The 15529-nt window shown below is 48.3% G+C and overlaps 1 protein-coding gene across 1 annotated transcript in view; it reads left to right on the top strand.

The window, feature by feature from the left end:
* ube2o (ubiquitin-conjugating enzyme E2O) overlaps positions 1-15529 on the top strand; it is a 30946-nt gene extending 15417 nt beyond the window's left edge. The window contains exons 4-23 of the mRNA XM_068592286.1: positions 466-563; positions 897-960; positions 1483-1626; positions 1722-1831; positions 1932-2082; positions 2381-2438; positions 3475-3643; positions 4985-5140; positions 5913-6067; positions 6360-6472; positions 6743-6871; positions 7418-7507; positions 7594-7849; positions 8696-9078; positions 9170-9350; positions 9989-10125; positions 10769-10972; positions 11135-11192; positions 11523-12354; positions 12727-15529. Coding sequence (XP_068448387.1) covers positions 466-563; positions 897-960; positions 1483-1626; positions 1722-1831; positions 1932-2082; positions 2381-2438; positions 3475-3643; positions 4985-5140; positions 5913-6067; positions 6360-6472; positions 6743-6871; positions 7418-7507; positions 7594-7849; positions 8696-9078; positions 9170-9350; positions 9989-10125; positions 10769-10972; positions 11135-11192; positions 11523-12354; positions 12727-12754 — 3516 coding nt within the window. The 3' untranslated portion in view covers positions 12755-15529. The remainder of the gene's footprint in view (positions 1-465; positions 564-896; positions 961-1482; positions 1627-1721; positions 1832-1931; positions 2083-2380; positions 2439-3474; positions 3644-4984; positions 5141-5912; positions 6068-6359; positions 6473-6742; positions 6872-7417; positions 7508-7593; positions 7850-8695; positions 9079-9169; positions 9351-9988; positions 10126-10768; positions 10973-11134; positions 11193-11522; positions 12355-12726) is intronic.

Raw genomic sequence — 15529 nt, 5'->3', positions numbered from 1 at the left:
TTTTAGGATGATGCTTCATTTTACCGGGCCATACTTTCTTGGAAATATCAACGTAATTCAGAGCTAACTGTAGCTCGACGCTCACATGAAACTGGATGTTTGCTCACCTGTGTACAGACGGGTGATGAGTCAAGTCACGAAAATCTGCTTCCACAAGCTGTCAACACTTCCATGCCAACATGTACATGCCTGAGGATGCTCTCTGTACAGAAATAAAGCCATCATCAGTATTTTCTAAGATTAATACACATGACTTTTTTCCATGCCATTTTTCGGAAATGATTAGGAAATGACATGCGCTGAAATATAGCATTATCAAATGTGTTTCTCAGATACACAATACACATTTGTTCGTCCATCCATCCAAGTTTGACCCGGCACAAATGTAGAAAATGATGGTCTTGTAATTATTGTGGCACGTGTCAGACGTTTGATAAGACGGGTTTCTTATTGCGTTCCCTCTAGTCTTTCATGTACGGCGACTACATCGCTTACGACTTCTGGCTTGGGAAAGTGTACGACCTGACTAATCACATCATCCTCAAGCTCTCCAACGGTGCCAGGTAGACTGCGTGTGTGTCTGTCTGTGTGTGTGTGTGTTTGTGTCTGTGTGTGTCTGCGAGTGTGATTAAACTGTGACCATGTCGGAGTCTGTCGGCAACACGCCGGCACACTTTCATCAGTGCCAAATCCAGTGAACGTCAACCGGTCCTCTCTCTCTCTCTCTCTCTCTCTCTCTCTCTCTCTCTCTCTCTCTCTCTCTCTCTCTCTCTCTCTCTCTCTCTCTCTCTCTCTCTCTCTCTCTCTCTCTCTCTCTCTCTCTCTCTCTCTCTCTCTCTCTCTCTCTCTCTCTCTCTCTCTCTCTCTCTCTCTCTCTCTCTCTCTCTCCCCTCCAGGTGCTCCATGAGTGTGGAAGACGGTGCCAAGCTTTACGACGTCTGTCCACATGTCAGCGATTCGGTACGTAGCCACAAGCTCTTATGTGTCACCTGATCAGTTGCATCCACCCTGAGCGGAGCAGCTGCTATTCCTAATTTATGCTTCTGCGGAAAAAGCTCGCGCACAACACAACACATGGGCGCAAGGAGACGCTGGTTCACCTTCTGTAAATAGAGAGGGACTTTTAACTGGTTCTGAAACATCTCAATGTAATGCCGAGGCCTCCGTACGACCTCGCCAAGTAAACCAAGCGATCAGATCGATGATCGGCTATTTCTATATGGTTGTTCTCGATGCTTAATATCGGTGCATGCGGGTCGGGAGCCAGGCCTCCGGGTGAAGGCAGGATGGTGCTCAGTCAACACTTTCTTTCACGGGGACGCCACAATCAACACAAAATGACAGTTCACTGTAGAAAATAAAGGTTATAATTGAACTGTGCTTAACTTTATTGTGCATTTGTTTTATAAAATACACATGTGTGTCGGTCATGTTCTTAATTGTAAGTGGTGTGCTTTCTGGTTTCCTGTGTTTGTTCTTCAGGGTCTGTTCTTCCACGAGGCGTACGGTTTCTACCCAGGCCAGGTCCTGATCGGTCCCGCCAAAGTCTTCTCTAACGTACAGTGGCTGTCGGGGGTCAAACCTGTCCTCAGCAGGAAGTGCAAGTTCAGGGTGGTGGTAGAGGAGGTGAGACGATGATGCCCGTCCTCGTTCTGCTTCTTTTTCTATCGCCAACTGGATCACCTTAAATTGTCTCGGTGGTGTCGTTGCGCTCTCCTCAGGTGAAAGTGGTCGAACTGAAGGTGACCTGGATCACAAAGAGCTACTCTCCCAAAGGTTCAGACAGCGTGTATCCACCTGCCTCCACCATCACACAGGAGCACCTGTGCCGGTCGGTCTGAATGTCCCTCTGAATGTCCTCGAACGGATTTCTGTTCGCAGAAGGGATTCAACCTGAAACTGTATGTTGTTGCTGTGCCGGTTGGGTTTAGGGTGAGGCGTCTAGGATACTACGACCACACCCAGAGGCAGCTGGGAGAGAGGGCCCTTTATATATTCCCCGCCAAGGGGGACGCCACGCGCATCACCTGTGAGGGGCCCGAGGGCGCCCCCGTCCTGCCTGAAGACCCTGTGGCCAGAAAGGTGAGGATGAAGCGCGTTAATGTTCTCCATCGGCGTGTAGCTTTAATAAGGCTGAAGAACTAGAAAAATATACATATTAAAAAAGTATGTTGATCCAGCCTGTTATCCTCTACGGAGCCGGTTAACACTTAAATCATCTGTTTTTAGGAAGATCACTGTGCAGTGTGTATTTTAAGAAAGTTGCTCTCGAACGTTGGATTAACCCCCCTCGGTATTAGAGACCGTCAGCACTGTGAGGGATTCTTTTGATCATCGTCACACTCTTTTGTGTGTGTGTGTGTGTGTGTGTCTCATGCAGTTGAAAAGGTTGTTCAAGAAGGAGTCGGGGAAGAAGACGGAGAACGCCGACGCACAAGGTGCCAAACGACACTGCAGAGAAAACGCAATATGCAGAGGACCATAGAACACACACACACACACACACACACACACACACACACACACCTGTTCTGTAATGTCGTCAGTGACGCCTCTATTGTGAACTCAGCAAGACTCTGATGTTGATCATTTTCTCGAACCTAAAAATAGACATGTTGTATCATATTACCATTTTAAGTCGATCCTGACTGATACGTAGGCTGGGAAGATCGTCATTGGAAGATTTTTGCTCATCGCGCAACGAAAAGGTCGTTTCTCTCAGATATCGGCCAAAATTGTTCAGAGGTTTTTGTTTTTTCAGTCCAGATTCTTTAACGTTTGACTGATGTGGTTGGTATTTAAAGATAATTTGCTCTTGTAAAACTCTGCTCTCACTAATGTGTCTAATGTGCAAATGCTGCTGCCGTTGGTCGTCACCTGTAATCATTCAGCAGTTACATGAGCACCATGCAGAGCATTTGCTCTGAGCAGGAAGTGAGAGCAGATGAATTTGGGTTTTAAATGAACGTGAAACGAGGAGCGTGATAAATATACTTTCTCCCTTAGCGCCCACACACTTACGGCGCTTAATCATTGTCAGAAAAGTGTGCATTATTTTTCGCTTACGTCCTCCCTAAAGTAGCAGAGAACTAAGTGTCTCCATGCAAAGCCGAGTAGGGATGATTTAAAGTTCCTGTGAGACCTCAGGCAGTCCTTTCTACAAATGCGTCCCGGCACTGAGGGACCAGACTAAGTGGATCTATACGCCGAAGCATTCTGCCTCCGTCTGTGCATGAACCAGGAAAATAGAGGATGACCTTGTCTCTCTCTTTGTGCCAAAGCAAAAAATCAAAGCTGTGAGCTCATTGTTGTTCTCCAGTTTTCATTGATTTGCCTCAGAGACTGAAAAATACATCTAATGCGCTTTTTGTTTCTGAATTATATTGTGTTTTTAGGTACATACCATTTCATCTCCTGTTTTACATCGAACGTCCCTTAGATTGGTTGCTAATGTGTACTTTTATCTCTGGCCAGGGGTCCACAGATCGGCGCAGACGGACTCGTCTCATCCCAACAACAACAACAACGGTTCTGCGGCGACCACCCAGAACCCGCCGGACGCCCAGAACGCCGTCGACTCCTCGGACGAACACGGAGAGCAGGACGCCGACGACGAGGCTGCAGAAGACACGGACGATACCAGGTCTGTGACCAGTGACACATTCAGACGTGTTGCGCTCAGCTTCAGGGACTGAAGATACCAGAACGCTGGTTCCCAAACTTTCCTTCATGATGTACTTCATGTGAAATATCCTCTAAGCAGCGCAAAGCATTTTGGGTTGACGTACACATGCTGTGCAATCAGTGTCTGATGCAAGTTAGAATTGATCAAATTCAGTCCAGGAACTATTTAATAAATACCTTTTTTGTATAAAAGGTTTTTAATGGATGTTAATTTGAAGTATTTTCTTGTGAAATCTCACGTAGGCCCTGGAGTGTCTTCACGTTCCCCCATTTGAGAACCACTGTTCTAGAAAATGTCTACATGCGTTTTAAAGTTAAAAAAAAAATAATAATAAAAAAAACATTTTGGTTGTTGCCATGAACAAAAGTGCACACTCACTCACACCCACACGATCGATTGCGGCACTTTTCTTGCAGAGATAATTACTGAAAAACAATATAACTGAAATAGTTTAACAGGACTTTTATTCACTCAAATACAAGAGAAGGAAATGTATCCGTCAGTTTATCCGAGCGTCTCTGTTCGAAAAATTCACTCGACACCTCGGAGTAAAATCATTAAAACAGGAACATTTATTTGTTGCAAAGAAGGCGCCGAGTCAGAAGTACGAGATAGACAAATTACATATCCAAGTCTGCTCAACGATCTCTGAAAGAACCACCTCTTAAAGACTCCTCATGACCCACTAACAGAAACCCTCATGACGTCTTCGGCCTAATCGTGAACTTTCCCCCCCCGTCGTCCCATAGTTTGCAAGAACTGGTCCTATGATAACAAAGGAACTGCACGTTCTTTCAGACTGGAGAATCTGTATGTTTCCACCAGGAAACATGCTGAGTTTGTGTGTAAGATTAAACACACACAGCTGAGTGAGAAGTCTGAATATAACAGTGAAACGTAACTGATTAGGAGTGAATGTTTTTCTTCCAACAGTCTCCATCGCAGCTCTTTTTTAAAGATCCGATGGAGCTGGTTGAACCTTTTTAAAAACCTGTTCCTTCACAAAATGTCAGGGCTACATTCCTCCTGTGTGTCTCCATTCAGACCACTAAAAGATAGTCTAGTGCTGCTGAAAGACGTCTGCATGAGCTTCAGAAGGCTCCACGTTAAGCCCAGTTACTTGTTTTCTGTGCTGTGAATGTAATTAACAGTCAGTCATTTGATCCACTAGTTGATTAATAGAAAAATAACCAGCTGCCAAAAATAAAAGCTGCCTAAAATTCTTTGGTCTGTTGAATAATTCCCCGTGTGTACATGTTGTATGCTCTCAAAGACACGTTGACCTCTTGTTGGCTGCAGCTCTCTGACGTCGTCGGCCAGCTCCACCGCCTCCTCGCAGAGCGGCGGTCTGGGGGTCAACCGCAAGAAGAGCATCCCTCTTTCCATCCGTAACCTGAAGAGGAAGCACAAGAAGAAGAGGACCAAGTTTTCCCGCGAGTTCAAGCCCGGAGACCGGTGGGTTCACGGCAGTGAGCAACACGCCAGCGTTCCTTCTCCGCTGTGGTTGCGCTGCTTTTTACTTTTCTTTGTTTCATTGTTTATCTTGGTTTCCTCCTTTCATACCCTCTTCATGTCTTACTGGTCAACTTTTCTGTCCATTCAGTGACTCTTTCTCAAAAGTGAACAGTGATTGATCCAGTCTGTTTTATTTTCTTTTTTGTCTTTTGACATTTAACAACTCCATGAGGCAACTGTTTCAGGACTTTCATGTGAAAACCAGACCAGTGACATCATCTGCTATCGACTAATAAACAGCTGCTTACCCTGTAAAGCTGACAACAGTGTTTGTGTGCCCCTGCGACCTCTTGCTGGTCAAAGGGCTGGTGTCTGGATCTGTGCGACGGGGACACTGGAGCCCCACAGCAGCCACACACACAAAGTCTTTCAGTGCCGACAACCGGTGGTGTCATTTCCGTAACCGCACACTGTCGCACTCGTCCTCAGTTCAAGAAGACACTCTGTCTCGCTTGTTCTGCTTCAGCAAACAAACCACAACACTGCAGGTGGTTTGTTCTTTCCCATTTAGTTCTCCAAGAAGAGTCATGTTTTCTGAAGCGAAGCCCTTTCATCGTCCGTTTGACGACCTGTTGAGGACGAGCTGAAGACTAGAAACAATAACAATAGTTGTGATCAATACGAGACCATATATAACCATTTGATACAATCAGTTTAGCTAACAACTCACGAAGAGCAACGTGCTAACATTTCCCTTTGTGTTATTGTACAGGGTCGCAGTGGAGGTTGTGTCGACAAAGACCACAGGTCATGTGATGTGGAAGGACGGGCGGGTGGAGAAGGGGATCCGATCAAACGACCTCATCCCCATCCAGCACCTCGACAGCCACGAGTTTTGTCCCGGGGACTTCGTGGTAGACAAACGACGTGAGAGAAATGGGTTTGATTTTAAAAGTGAAAGCAAAGCGCGTGTCAGATTGGTGTCCTCGTGGGCTGCGGTGAGATATTTTATTATTGAGGCCACTCTGCCACCTGGTGCCTCCAGCATCGACGTCGTTTTCTGAAACTATGCCAAGTTTTGTCGTTCGTGAAATGGACTGAGAAAAACGGGGACGCTCGTTCAAGGCTGTATTGTCATTCACAGGTTTAAAGTGCTTTGTGTTCTTGGTTTTGCTTTCAGTCTGAACTGCGTACCTGTGTTGTCTGTGTGCTCTCTCAGCCCAAGCCCTCCAGGACCCGGGCGTGTACGGTGTGATCCAGTCCGGCGACCACAAGGGCAGGACTTGTGTCGTCAAGTGGATCAAACTGAACTCCACCAGCGACGACGTGGAGGTCAGTGAGGAAAACAAGACGGCGGCGTTTGTGCTTTTAAAGAATGTAGAAACACATTTATACATATGTGGAAGAGTGTGTGTGTGTGTGTGTGTGTGTATGTGTGTGTGTGTGTATGTGTGTGTGTGTGTGTGTGTGTGTGTGTGTGTGTGTGTGTGTGTGTGCCAAAGAGCAACCCGACTACGTTTCCTTTCTATACTTTTGCCAGATGTTTTTATGACGCGCTACTGTACATGACTCAAAATAATTCAATCAATTGCTGTGCTCCAGGTTTTCGGCATGGAGGAGGATGTCAGCGTGTACGACATCGCCGATCACCCAGACTTCCACTTCCGCACCACCGACATCGTCATCAGAATATGGAACTCAGAGAACGGACCCAACGACTGCGAAAATGAGGTGAGAACAATCGCATGGCAAATGTGTTTACTCTGCCCTTTAACGCAATAAACCTTCAGGACCCCAAAACAGCAGTTTGAACAGAAACTGAGCATCCAAGAAGGCAGCATGTATTGCAGCTTCAGCTCCTGAAGAGTCAGCTGAGCGTGTGATGGTTTGCTCCGCAGGTGTTGCGCTCACCAGGAAACATAAAAGCACTTTAAAGCCAAAAGAAAACCCTTGTGTTCAGGACACTCAACGAGCTTTTCTCTTGTGCAACGTCGGGGCGAGATGTCAACAGAGCTCACAAACTATTAAATAATCAAACTGGCAAAGCACACGTCGGCCTCCGTAGGGACGGACTGTTCTCCGTTGAATGACCTCCTGGCAAAGCGAGTAGTAAACAGTGCATGTTTGCCATGGCCTCACCAGAGAACCAGCACAAGTTTACTCAAAGGGCCTGACGCTCGGCATAACACACGAGACCCTTAAGTCGTGTTTTCACATTGTGGTTTCCTGTTGCTGGCTGTCGATGACGGTCGTATCTCTGCATCCGCCCTCCCTCAGACGTCGGTCGGCCAGGTGTCCCGGGTGGACGTGAGCAGCAAAGTGGAGGTGGTGTGGGCGGATAACTCCATGACCATCGTCCTGCCACAGGTAAACGCGTTCCCCGAATGCCGGTGAATGACTTTCGTGACTTGAGAAGGGAGACGCTGATGGTCTCCTCCATAACACGCACGCAGCACCTCTACAACGTGGACTCGGAGATCGAGGAGACCGACTACGACTCGGTGGAGGAGACGAGCAGCGTGCTGTCCACCGAGGAGTGGGAGGACGAGAGCGACAGCTGGGAGACGGACAACGGCCTCACCACCGAGGACGACGGCCATGTCAACAATGCCGATGTCATCGAGACGTCGACCCCCAGCCCCACTAAAGGAGCCGCTGGAGAGGAGGGAGAAGCCCCGGGGGCGGCTGCTAGCCCTGCTTCTGGAGGAGGTGGGGAGCTTGAATTATAACGTGTATATTGTTTGTTTTCACAGGAATAGTGTGAACTCTTTTCTACAGGACTAAAAGAACCTGAAGCCCCTTTTTGTCTGCAGGAACTTTCCCCCGGAAACATGTCTCTTTGTTTGACAGAGATACGATAATCCTTTTATTAGTCCCGCAGTGGGGACATTTACAGGATTTACGGGAGCATAGGGAATAGTGCAAACAAGAGATGTAGTAAAAAGAAACCAGATCAAAGTGTTATTAATGAGCAATACAAAAACATTAGTGAAAAAATGTAAACGGAAAGAAAGACAGAGAGATAGTGCGAGACGGCGTGGCGGTGCTGTGAATATGATAAAATAGTTTCTGATTGTTTCATGGAGGTTACGTTCTAAAGCACAAATCCATCAAACCCTCAACAGATGATTTACTGTGGAGACGAGCGCTCTAACTTTCATTCTCCTCCTCTGCATTTCATTCATTACTTCTATCTCTTATCACTATGCAGCAATAAATGTTGGAATAAGACAAAACCAAACCCCCCCAACATATTTTTATTAAAAGAGGAGTGTGTTCACCGCGTTGACCACCAGCAGCCCTCCTCTCAGTCTCCACACAGACAACTTCAAGCCCTATTTGGCCTTATTAGACTCAAAATGAGTTCTTGAAAAGGTTCCTGCACTCAAGCGGGGGCTAAAACAAAACAAAACAAAACCTTTTTTGACTTCAACAGAATGAGAATTCAAACTGGATGCATTTATCAGCGAAAATGTTCTGCCTGTGTCCAGTTCGACATGTCTTTAATAAATCCCCTATGAATTTGTTCTCCACTTGTAAATCCTGCCTGCTCAGGAACGACTCCAGGAGCGGTCAATGGAGCGGAGAAGCCCGGTAAAGAAGGGGCCTCTCGGGGCTTCAGGGAGCTGAAAGAGGCCCTGAAGATCGTGGAGAGCCTGAAGATCCTGGAGAGCCTCAAGAACATGACTGTGGAGCAGCTCTGGACCGGCGGGTCTCCCACCTCCCCGACCTCCGCCGAACCCGCCTCCGCGACAAACGTCGTGAGTTCGGTGACGCCCGCGGCCCCAGAGAAGCCGACGAAGGAGAAGCGCTTCCTGGACGACATCAAGAAGCTGCAGGAGAACCTGAGGAAGACGCTGGACAACGTGGCCATCGTGGAGGAGGAGAAGCTGGAGGCTGTGGTGGAGGCGGGGGCAAGCGGAGGAGCCGGGACAGAGGTAGGCGTGGAAAGGAATCCGCGGCGAGGCGCAGTTCAAAAGGTTTCCCGCAGAAAGCCAGCCTCTTACTCGCTGGTCTGTTACTGTTCAGGTAGAGAGAGCTGCGGAGGAAAAGCCCCAGCAGGATCCGCAGACACCGGTCGGTGGACAGGAGTGGCCCAGCGAGTTTCTCAGCGACACGCCAGTACTGTGCAAACAGAGCGGCGGCAAGCCCGGCGTCACCTTCACCAGCGCCAAGGGCGAGGTCTTCTCTGTGCTGGAGTGGTCTCCAGGTGAGAGAGTTTCTACAACATTTCTGCTCCGTCAGCACAGGTCCTCTCGCTCCGCGGTCACCAACCGTTTTCTTTCCGCCACGGACCGGTTTCGTGCAAGACAATATTTTCACGGTGTGGGCGACGAAAGGGACGTGATAAAATTATCCGACTGGTGGTATGAAAACAAATATAAAGGGCGTAAAAATACAACTCACCATTACGCCAAGTTAGTGGGAGCCCTGAGCTTATTTCTCTGCAACGAACCGGTCCCATCTCAGGGGTTGACGGGCGTGTTCTTTACGTCATGTCGAGTCCGTAACTTAAACCCACTTCATAAAGACAGGATGTTGGAAATGGAGGCAGGTTCTCGCAGCTTTTTTGTCGATCTCAGGATATTCTGCTTTGATTTTAAATCCAACACACCGGCAGAGTTCAACCGTACTTTCGTATCACATGACCTCTTGACCTGTGTCAAGAGCCTGAGACGCACAGACGGATGTATCCGGTCCTTTTTCAGAATAAATCATCTGGGGCTCGCTGCTTTAGCTTGTTGCATCCCCTGCTCACACAAGCGAAGCTGTATTTGTTGATGTCTATTCCTTTCTGCATTATTTACTTATCCAATCACCATCTCTCCGTCATGTTTTCTTTTTCAGACACGCACTCGTTTAAGAAAATGGAGTTCCAGCCAGCAGAGGCAAAGAAGTTCTTCAGCACAGTGAGGAAGGAAATGGCTCTACTTGCCACGTCGCTGCCGGACGGCATCATGGTCAAAACATTTGAAGATCGCATGGTGGGTTTTCTTTAATGGCACGCTATTAACAGATGCATCTCTTACATTTATGGTGAAAAGTAGCACCATATCGCAGGTTGTCTTCATCTTTGGTGTAAAGCCTGCTGGCTCACTACCGTTGGTCTGGTCACAGTTCACAGCAGGATCGCTGTTACAAAGAGCTAACGTTATTGTGTCTAACAAGCGTAAAGATTTTTAACTGGTTAGAAAATCATTTTCAAAGCCTGTTCTGTATTTTGTGAACCTAAGAACAAACTACTTTAAAAATGTGACACATTTTAAAGCAAACAGTTGTTCCCCACGCACACAGACGTGCTCGGTACTTTGTGTTTGAGTTTAATTTCTCATGCAGCGTTCTGTGATACACAACCACAGACTTTAAATAAATCCCAAGCATCATTCCACAAGCAAACATCCTTATGGACCTTGTTAAGAGCCCGTATGTTATGAATGAGGAGGAGGGATCATATAGTTTTAAGAAAGCAGCAGAGCTTAATGGGAAACATGTTATGTAAACAAATAATTTAATCTGAGCTACGACGCGCTCGTTTATCTGCTCCCGTTCTCCAACGGTAACCCCGGTGGTCGGACCGCTGGCTGCCATCATAAAACGGCATAAAGGTCTCTGCTTCCTTCCACACAGGACCTGTTCTCATCTCTGATCAAAGGGCCGACTCGTACGCCCTACGAGGACGGCCTCTTCCTGTTTGACATCCAGCTTCCCAACATCTACCCGTCCGTGCCGCCTCTGTTCCGCTACCTGTCGCAGTGCAGCGGCCGCCTCAATCCCAACCTGTACGACAACGGCAAGGTGTGCGTCAGCCTGCTGGGCACCTGGATCGGCAAGGTGAGCGCCGCCTTACAGCGTCGGGCTTTAGACGGTTGGTGAGACGAAACAAGACTTGGAATATTTCCTGGGATAAAATATATATTTTTTTAATTGATTATGAAAAGGTGTCATGCTTTTTCTGTTTTTTTTTGTTTTTTTTTGTGGTGATGACGTCCACAGGGCACTGAGAGATGGACCAGCAAGTCCAGTCTGCTGCAGGTCCTCATCTCCATACAAGGTTAGTCCTCGCTCACTCGTCCATCCCCCTTCTCTTCTCTGCAGCACAAATGTTTTATTCATGCGTTCATTTGCTCAGAAGTGCCTCACACTAACTGACTGACAGCATACGCCTCACACACGGACGTTACACCACTTCCATAAGACTGGTGTGCGTCTGGCTAGACACACGAAGTCCAGATGATCCGCTCATCGCTGGCTCAGAGCTGACGCGTGTAAAGCGAGTCTTCTCACACTGTTTGTCATGTCCTTTACTTCAAAAATGACCTTTTTGTTTTTTTACAATGAACTTAAACTGGCGTTTTTTGCACGCGCGTGCATCTTTCCGCAGGCCTTATCCTCGTCAACGAGCCGTACTATAACGAGGCCGGCTTCGACAGCGACCGCGGCCTCCAGGAAGGGTACGAGAACAGCCGCTGCTACAACGAGATGGCCCTGATCAAGGTGGTCCAGTCCATGACGCTGCTCCTCCAGCACCCCGTGGAGGTCTTCAAGCAGGAGATCCAGGAGCACTTTGCCTCCAACGGCTGGCGGCTCGTCCACCGCCTGGACGCGTGGCTCGAGCTCAACGACGGCGCCGAGAGGGCCCAGGCGGCGCACGTCTCCTCCTCCCGGGCCCAGCACTCGAGGGAGCGACCCTCGTCGGTGGGGCCTCTGGACGAGCAGGGCCTCGTGGCGGTGGCTCACAGCAGCCCCGGCAAGCCTGCCGGGGAGGAGGGCGTCGTCACGGGAACAGGAGTGAGCAGTATTATGGAGGAGGAGCTGGAGGACTCAGGGCTGGGTCCCTCCACGACGGCGGCCTCCCAGCAGGAGCTGAGCCAGAACTCGGACTGCGACGGCGTTCAGGGGAGCGCCTCCCTGTGCGGCGAAAACCAAGGGGGCTCCGCGGTCGCCGGCTTTGTCGCGCGCGGCGGGGCGTCGGAGTCGGGTTCAGTCGTGGTCAGCGGAGGAGGGGTCGGCCCGGCGGGAAGCCAGCCGGCGGTGCGACCAAAGAAACGGAGAAAGAGTTACCGGAGTTTCCTCCCGGAGGGCAGCGGCTACCCGGACATCGGCTTTCCACTCTTCCCGCTCTCCAAGGGGTTTGTGAAGAGCGTCCGAGGTGTGCTGCTGCAGTACCGAGCTGCGCTGGCCGCCGCCGCCATCCCTCAGCACACAGAGGACAAGTAAGTGCCTCCTCGCCGTTCCCCCAACACACCTCTGCACTGTTTCCTGCTCTTTTGCTCCGCCTCTTCTCCCCGTTTCATCTGCCTCGAGCTGTAGAGGAGGATTCATTAGTTGTAGTCTGGGGGGGGGACTGAAGTCTGCGGCACTGTGCCCCCCCCCAGCACTGCCCACGTTTTTGTCCTCCATTTCTAAATCTGTGCTGCTCCTGCTTCCCCAAACGCCACCTCGTTCTGTCCCCCTCCCCCTCCCCTCTCTCCTCCCATAATCCCTCTGGATCAAACCACGACCGCAGGAGAACAGCGTCTTCGACCAGGAGAGTGAGCCGCTTCAGGGTTTGAATGCACCTTGACAATGTCTTTGTTCTCCTTCAGTGTCTCTGCAGATGAGAGCGATGGATAAAGTGGGGCTCGCCCATTTGCACAAACCTTACGGGAGCGGCGCGGTCACACGGGAACCCTCGTCTGTTCATGGACGCGGGTAAACACACGGACATTGTTACTGGAGGCCATCGCGGACTCTCTCTCAGCCTCAGCAGGACTTTGACTTTAGCGGAGGCGGTGCGGATGATGGAAGGGGAAGAAGAAAAAAAAAAAAAAGGGACTGAATCAGATGATACATTGGTGCCATGGATCCGCCCTCCTCATCCACCGAGCCTCCAGCAGCGCTCGAGCGCTCGGCACGCCGTGCTGGTTTGGGATTTGCTGGATGAACTCACTCTGCCGACTCGCATCATCAGCCCGGGAGACGTAACGCAGACTGGTGACCGTAGCTGCATTTGGGACCAGGTCAAAGATGGGATGGAAAAACCCGCGGCGCTCCCAGCTGCGGCTCCCTGTAGCACTACTGATGATATCGCTGTCCCATCATGCACTGCAACAAACGAATGGACAATCTGGCCTGGGAGAGGGGACGCCGTACACATACAGCGACCAGGAGGATTCTTTTCAAATGGAAACCACTGGTTGTACGCTTTCTGCCAAAATGTTCTCTCACACACACACACACACACACACACACACACACACACACTATTCAAGTAGAGCATACTGAATGTCAGTAAAACTGCCAAACACAACAGCTTCACCACTTCCTCCACCATACTGTACTCGCTAGTATTTTCCTTCGCCAATCACTCGCACTGAACCACGCAGCCAACACGAGTGAACACGTTTACATGGGACTCGCCTCCGGAGGTCAGAGGTCGTTTCGTTGTGTAGAGGAGCCAGCCAGGCGCAGGACGATAGTCAGGTGTCTCTCTCTCTCTCTCTCGCTCTCTCTCGCTCTCCGTCTCGGCGTGCGTGCTCTCGTCAAAGCTTAACACAGCTGCCGCCTCCACACACAAACGTTCCACGTTCACTTTCTGTCGTATTTTAGCCGGTCAACAAAACGGAACGTGCGCTTTCGGTGTTTTTCATGCTCTGTAAGTTGTTTTACTTCGCGGAGGCTTGAAGTGTAGGTTTCAGAGCAAAAGCTTTACCCACAATGCTCCACTTTTCTTTGCCGGAGATCCACCCACATCACATGCGAATGGCACGCTTTAAAGAATAGAACAGAAGAAGAGAAACACACGTACAGCATCCATTCCGTCATCGCGTGTCAACATGTTGCCTTACTTGAATTGTTCGTAATAATCTCAGATCATTGTGTTCAGAGCTGCTCGTGTCGCGCTTTAGACATTGAACTATACGGGCCGCGAAAACTCTGATCCGCTCTTTTCCTGCTCCAATAGTGCAGATCTCTGATTTTTAATTTTTTTTTTCTTTTTTCAGTCCTTCACACTGCGGCAAGCGCTGTGATTTATTTTCCTCCCAAATTGCACGTGCAGAGTTTGATAACATTAGAACACAAAGTACTGTAAGTGTGAGACTGAAGGTTTGTTGCTATTACAATTCTGTTTTGCTTGATTTAATCTTTTCGTTTTTTCCGCCGACTTGAGCGTCTAATCTCACGCATTACAGCACGCAGACGCAACTTAAAGTGACGCAACTCGTCTGCTTTTCTTTGTTCCTTTTTTCATTTTGAAGGCAGAAATCAAGGTTTTCCTCACCAAGTTCCCATGAAACTCTGAAACGCTGCAATTATGTGAAAGAAAGAGAAACTCCTTTGGGTCCAATCGTGCTTCCTTGGAAACTCAGAGAAGTCTTTGTTTACATCTTTTGAAATAACTGCATCCCGCCTTCAACACCACGCTCTTTTTTTTCTTTTCTTTCTAGATATTATGGTTCTCTTATTATTATGATGATGATGATTATAATGCCGGTCAGACAAACCCCTTGTGCTCGCCGTCACCTGTGAATGAAAGCAGAGAGCGCTGGCTGTCGGTATTTTACTTGAACAAAGGAGCTGAAGAGTGTTTCTGAATGAGTGCCGTTGTGAAAGTGAGAGGATCCGAACCGAGAGCCAAGAGCCGAGAGTTGCTGTGTTTTTAAAAAGAGACTTGACATAATAAACGGTCACGAATGAGGGTATTTTCTTTTGCTTCGTCTTCCATTCCTCCTCCGCCCCGCCCGCGACTCTTGCTGCTGTTTGTAAAAAAAAAAAATAAATGAATAAAAAAAAATCCGTTTTTGGAGCTTTGTGTCTCCAGTGGTCTGAGGACGCAAAGAGTTTTGGACCTCGGCTCCGTCTGTTCACCCGTTTGTCTTCTGTCGCGGAGACCGAGAATGTGAAGCCGTCTCGGTAGATCCCGAAGCAAAAATCTGGCAGGATATCAAGCACATGATGTACAATTTTTTGTGTGTATATTATTCAAATTGAAAGCATTGTTGTTATTATTATTACTACTGCGAGAAGTTTGTTTTACAGCCAAAGCATGTAACTTGTTGCTTTAAGCCTTTTTGACTGGCGACACAAGACTTGACTGTACGATGTCTACATTTCCACAGTGGCCTGTTATTGATATACTTTAAAAACAAAAAAAACAACAGAAAACTAACTAATAAAGTTATGATTTGTAGCCTGATTCCCTCTGTACAAACATCATGACTATATTGAAATATATAAATACATACAGTATATATTTAACACAAACCTGAGTTCTGACAAGTCACGTGGATGCTTGGGGCATATGTGTACAAAATGCTGAGTATTGTACTTCTGATTTCATTTTTTAATGGTTTACATTTGTTGCATTAAGACAGCTGTATAGTGATGTATTAAACTTTGCAAGCGGTA

The sequence above is a fragment of the Clinocottus analis genome, unplaced genomic scaffold (assembly GCF_023055335.1).
Source record: "Clinocottus analis isolate CAN_PGR_092001 unplaced genomic scaffold, fCliAna1.0.p SCAF_27, whole genome shotgun sequence".
Taxonomy (NCBI): domain Eukaryota; kingdom Metazoa; phylum Chordata; class Actinopteri; order Perciformes; family Cottidae; genus Clinocottus; species Clinocottus analis.
This window is presented reverse-complemented; position numbering and strand designations above follow the sequence as displayed.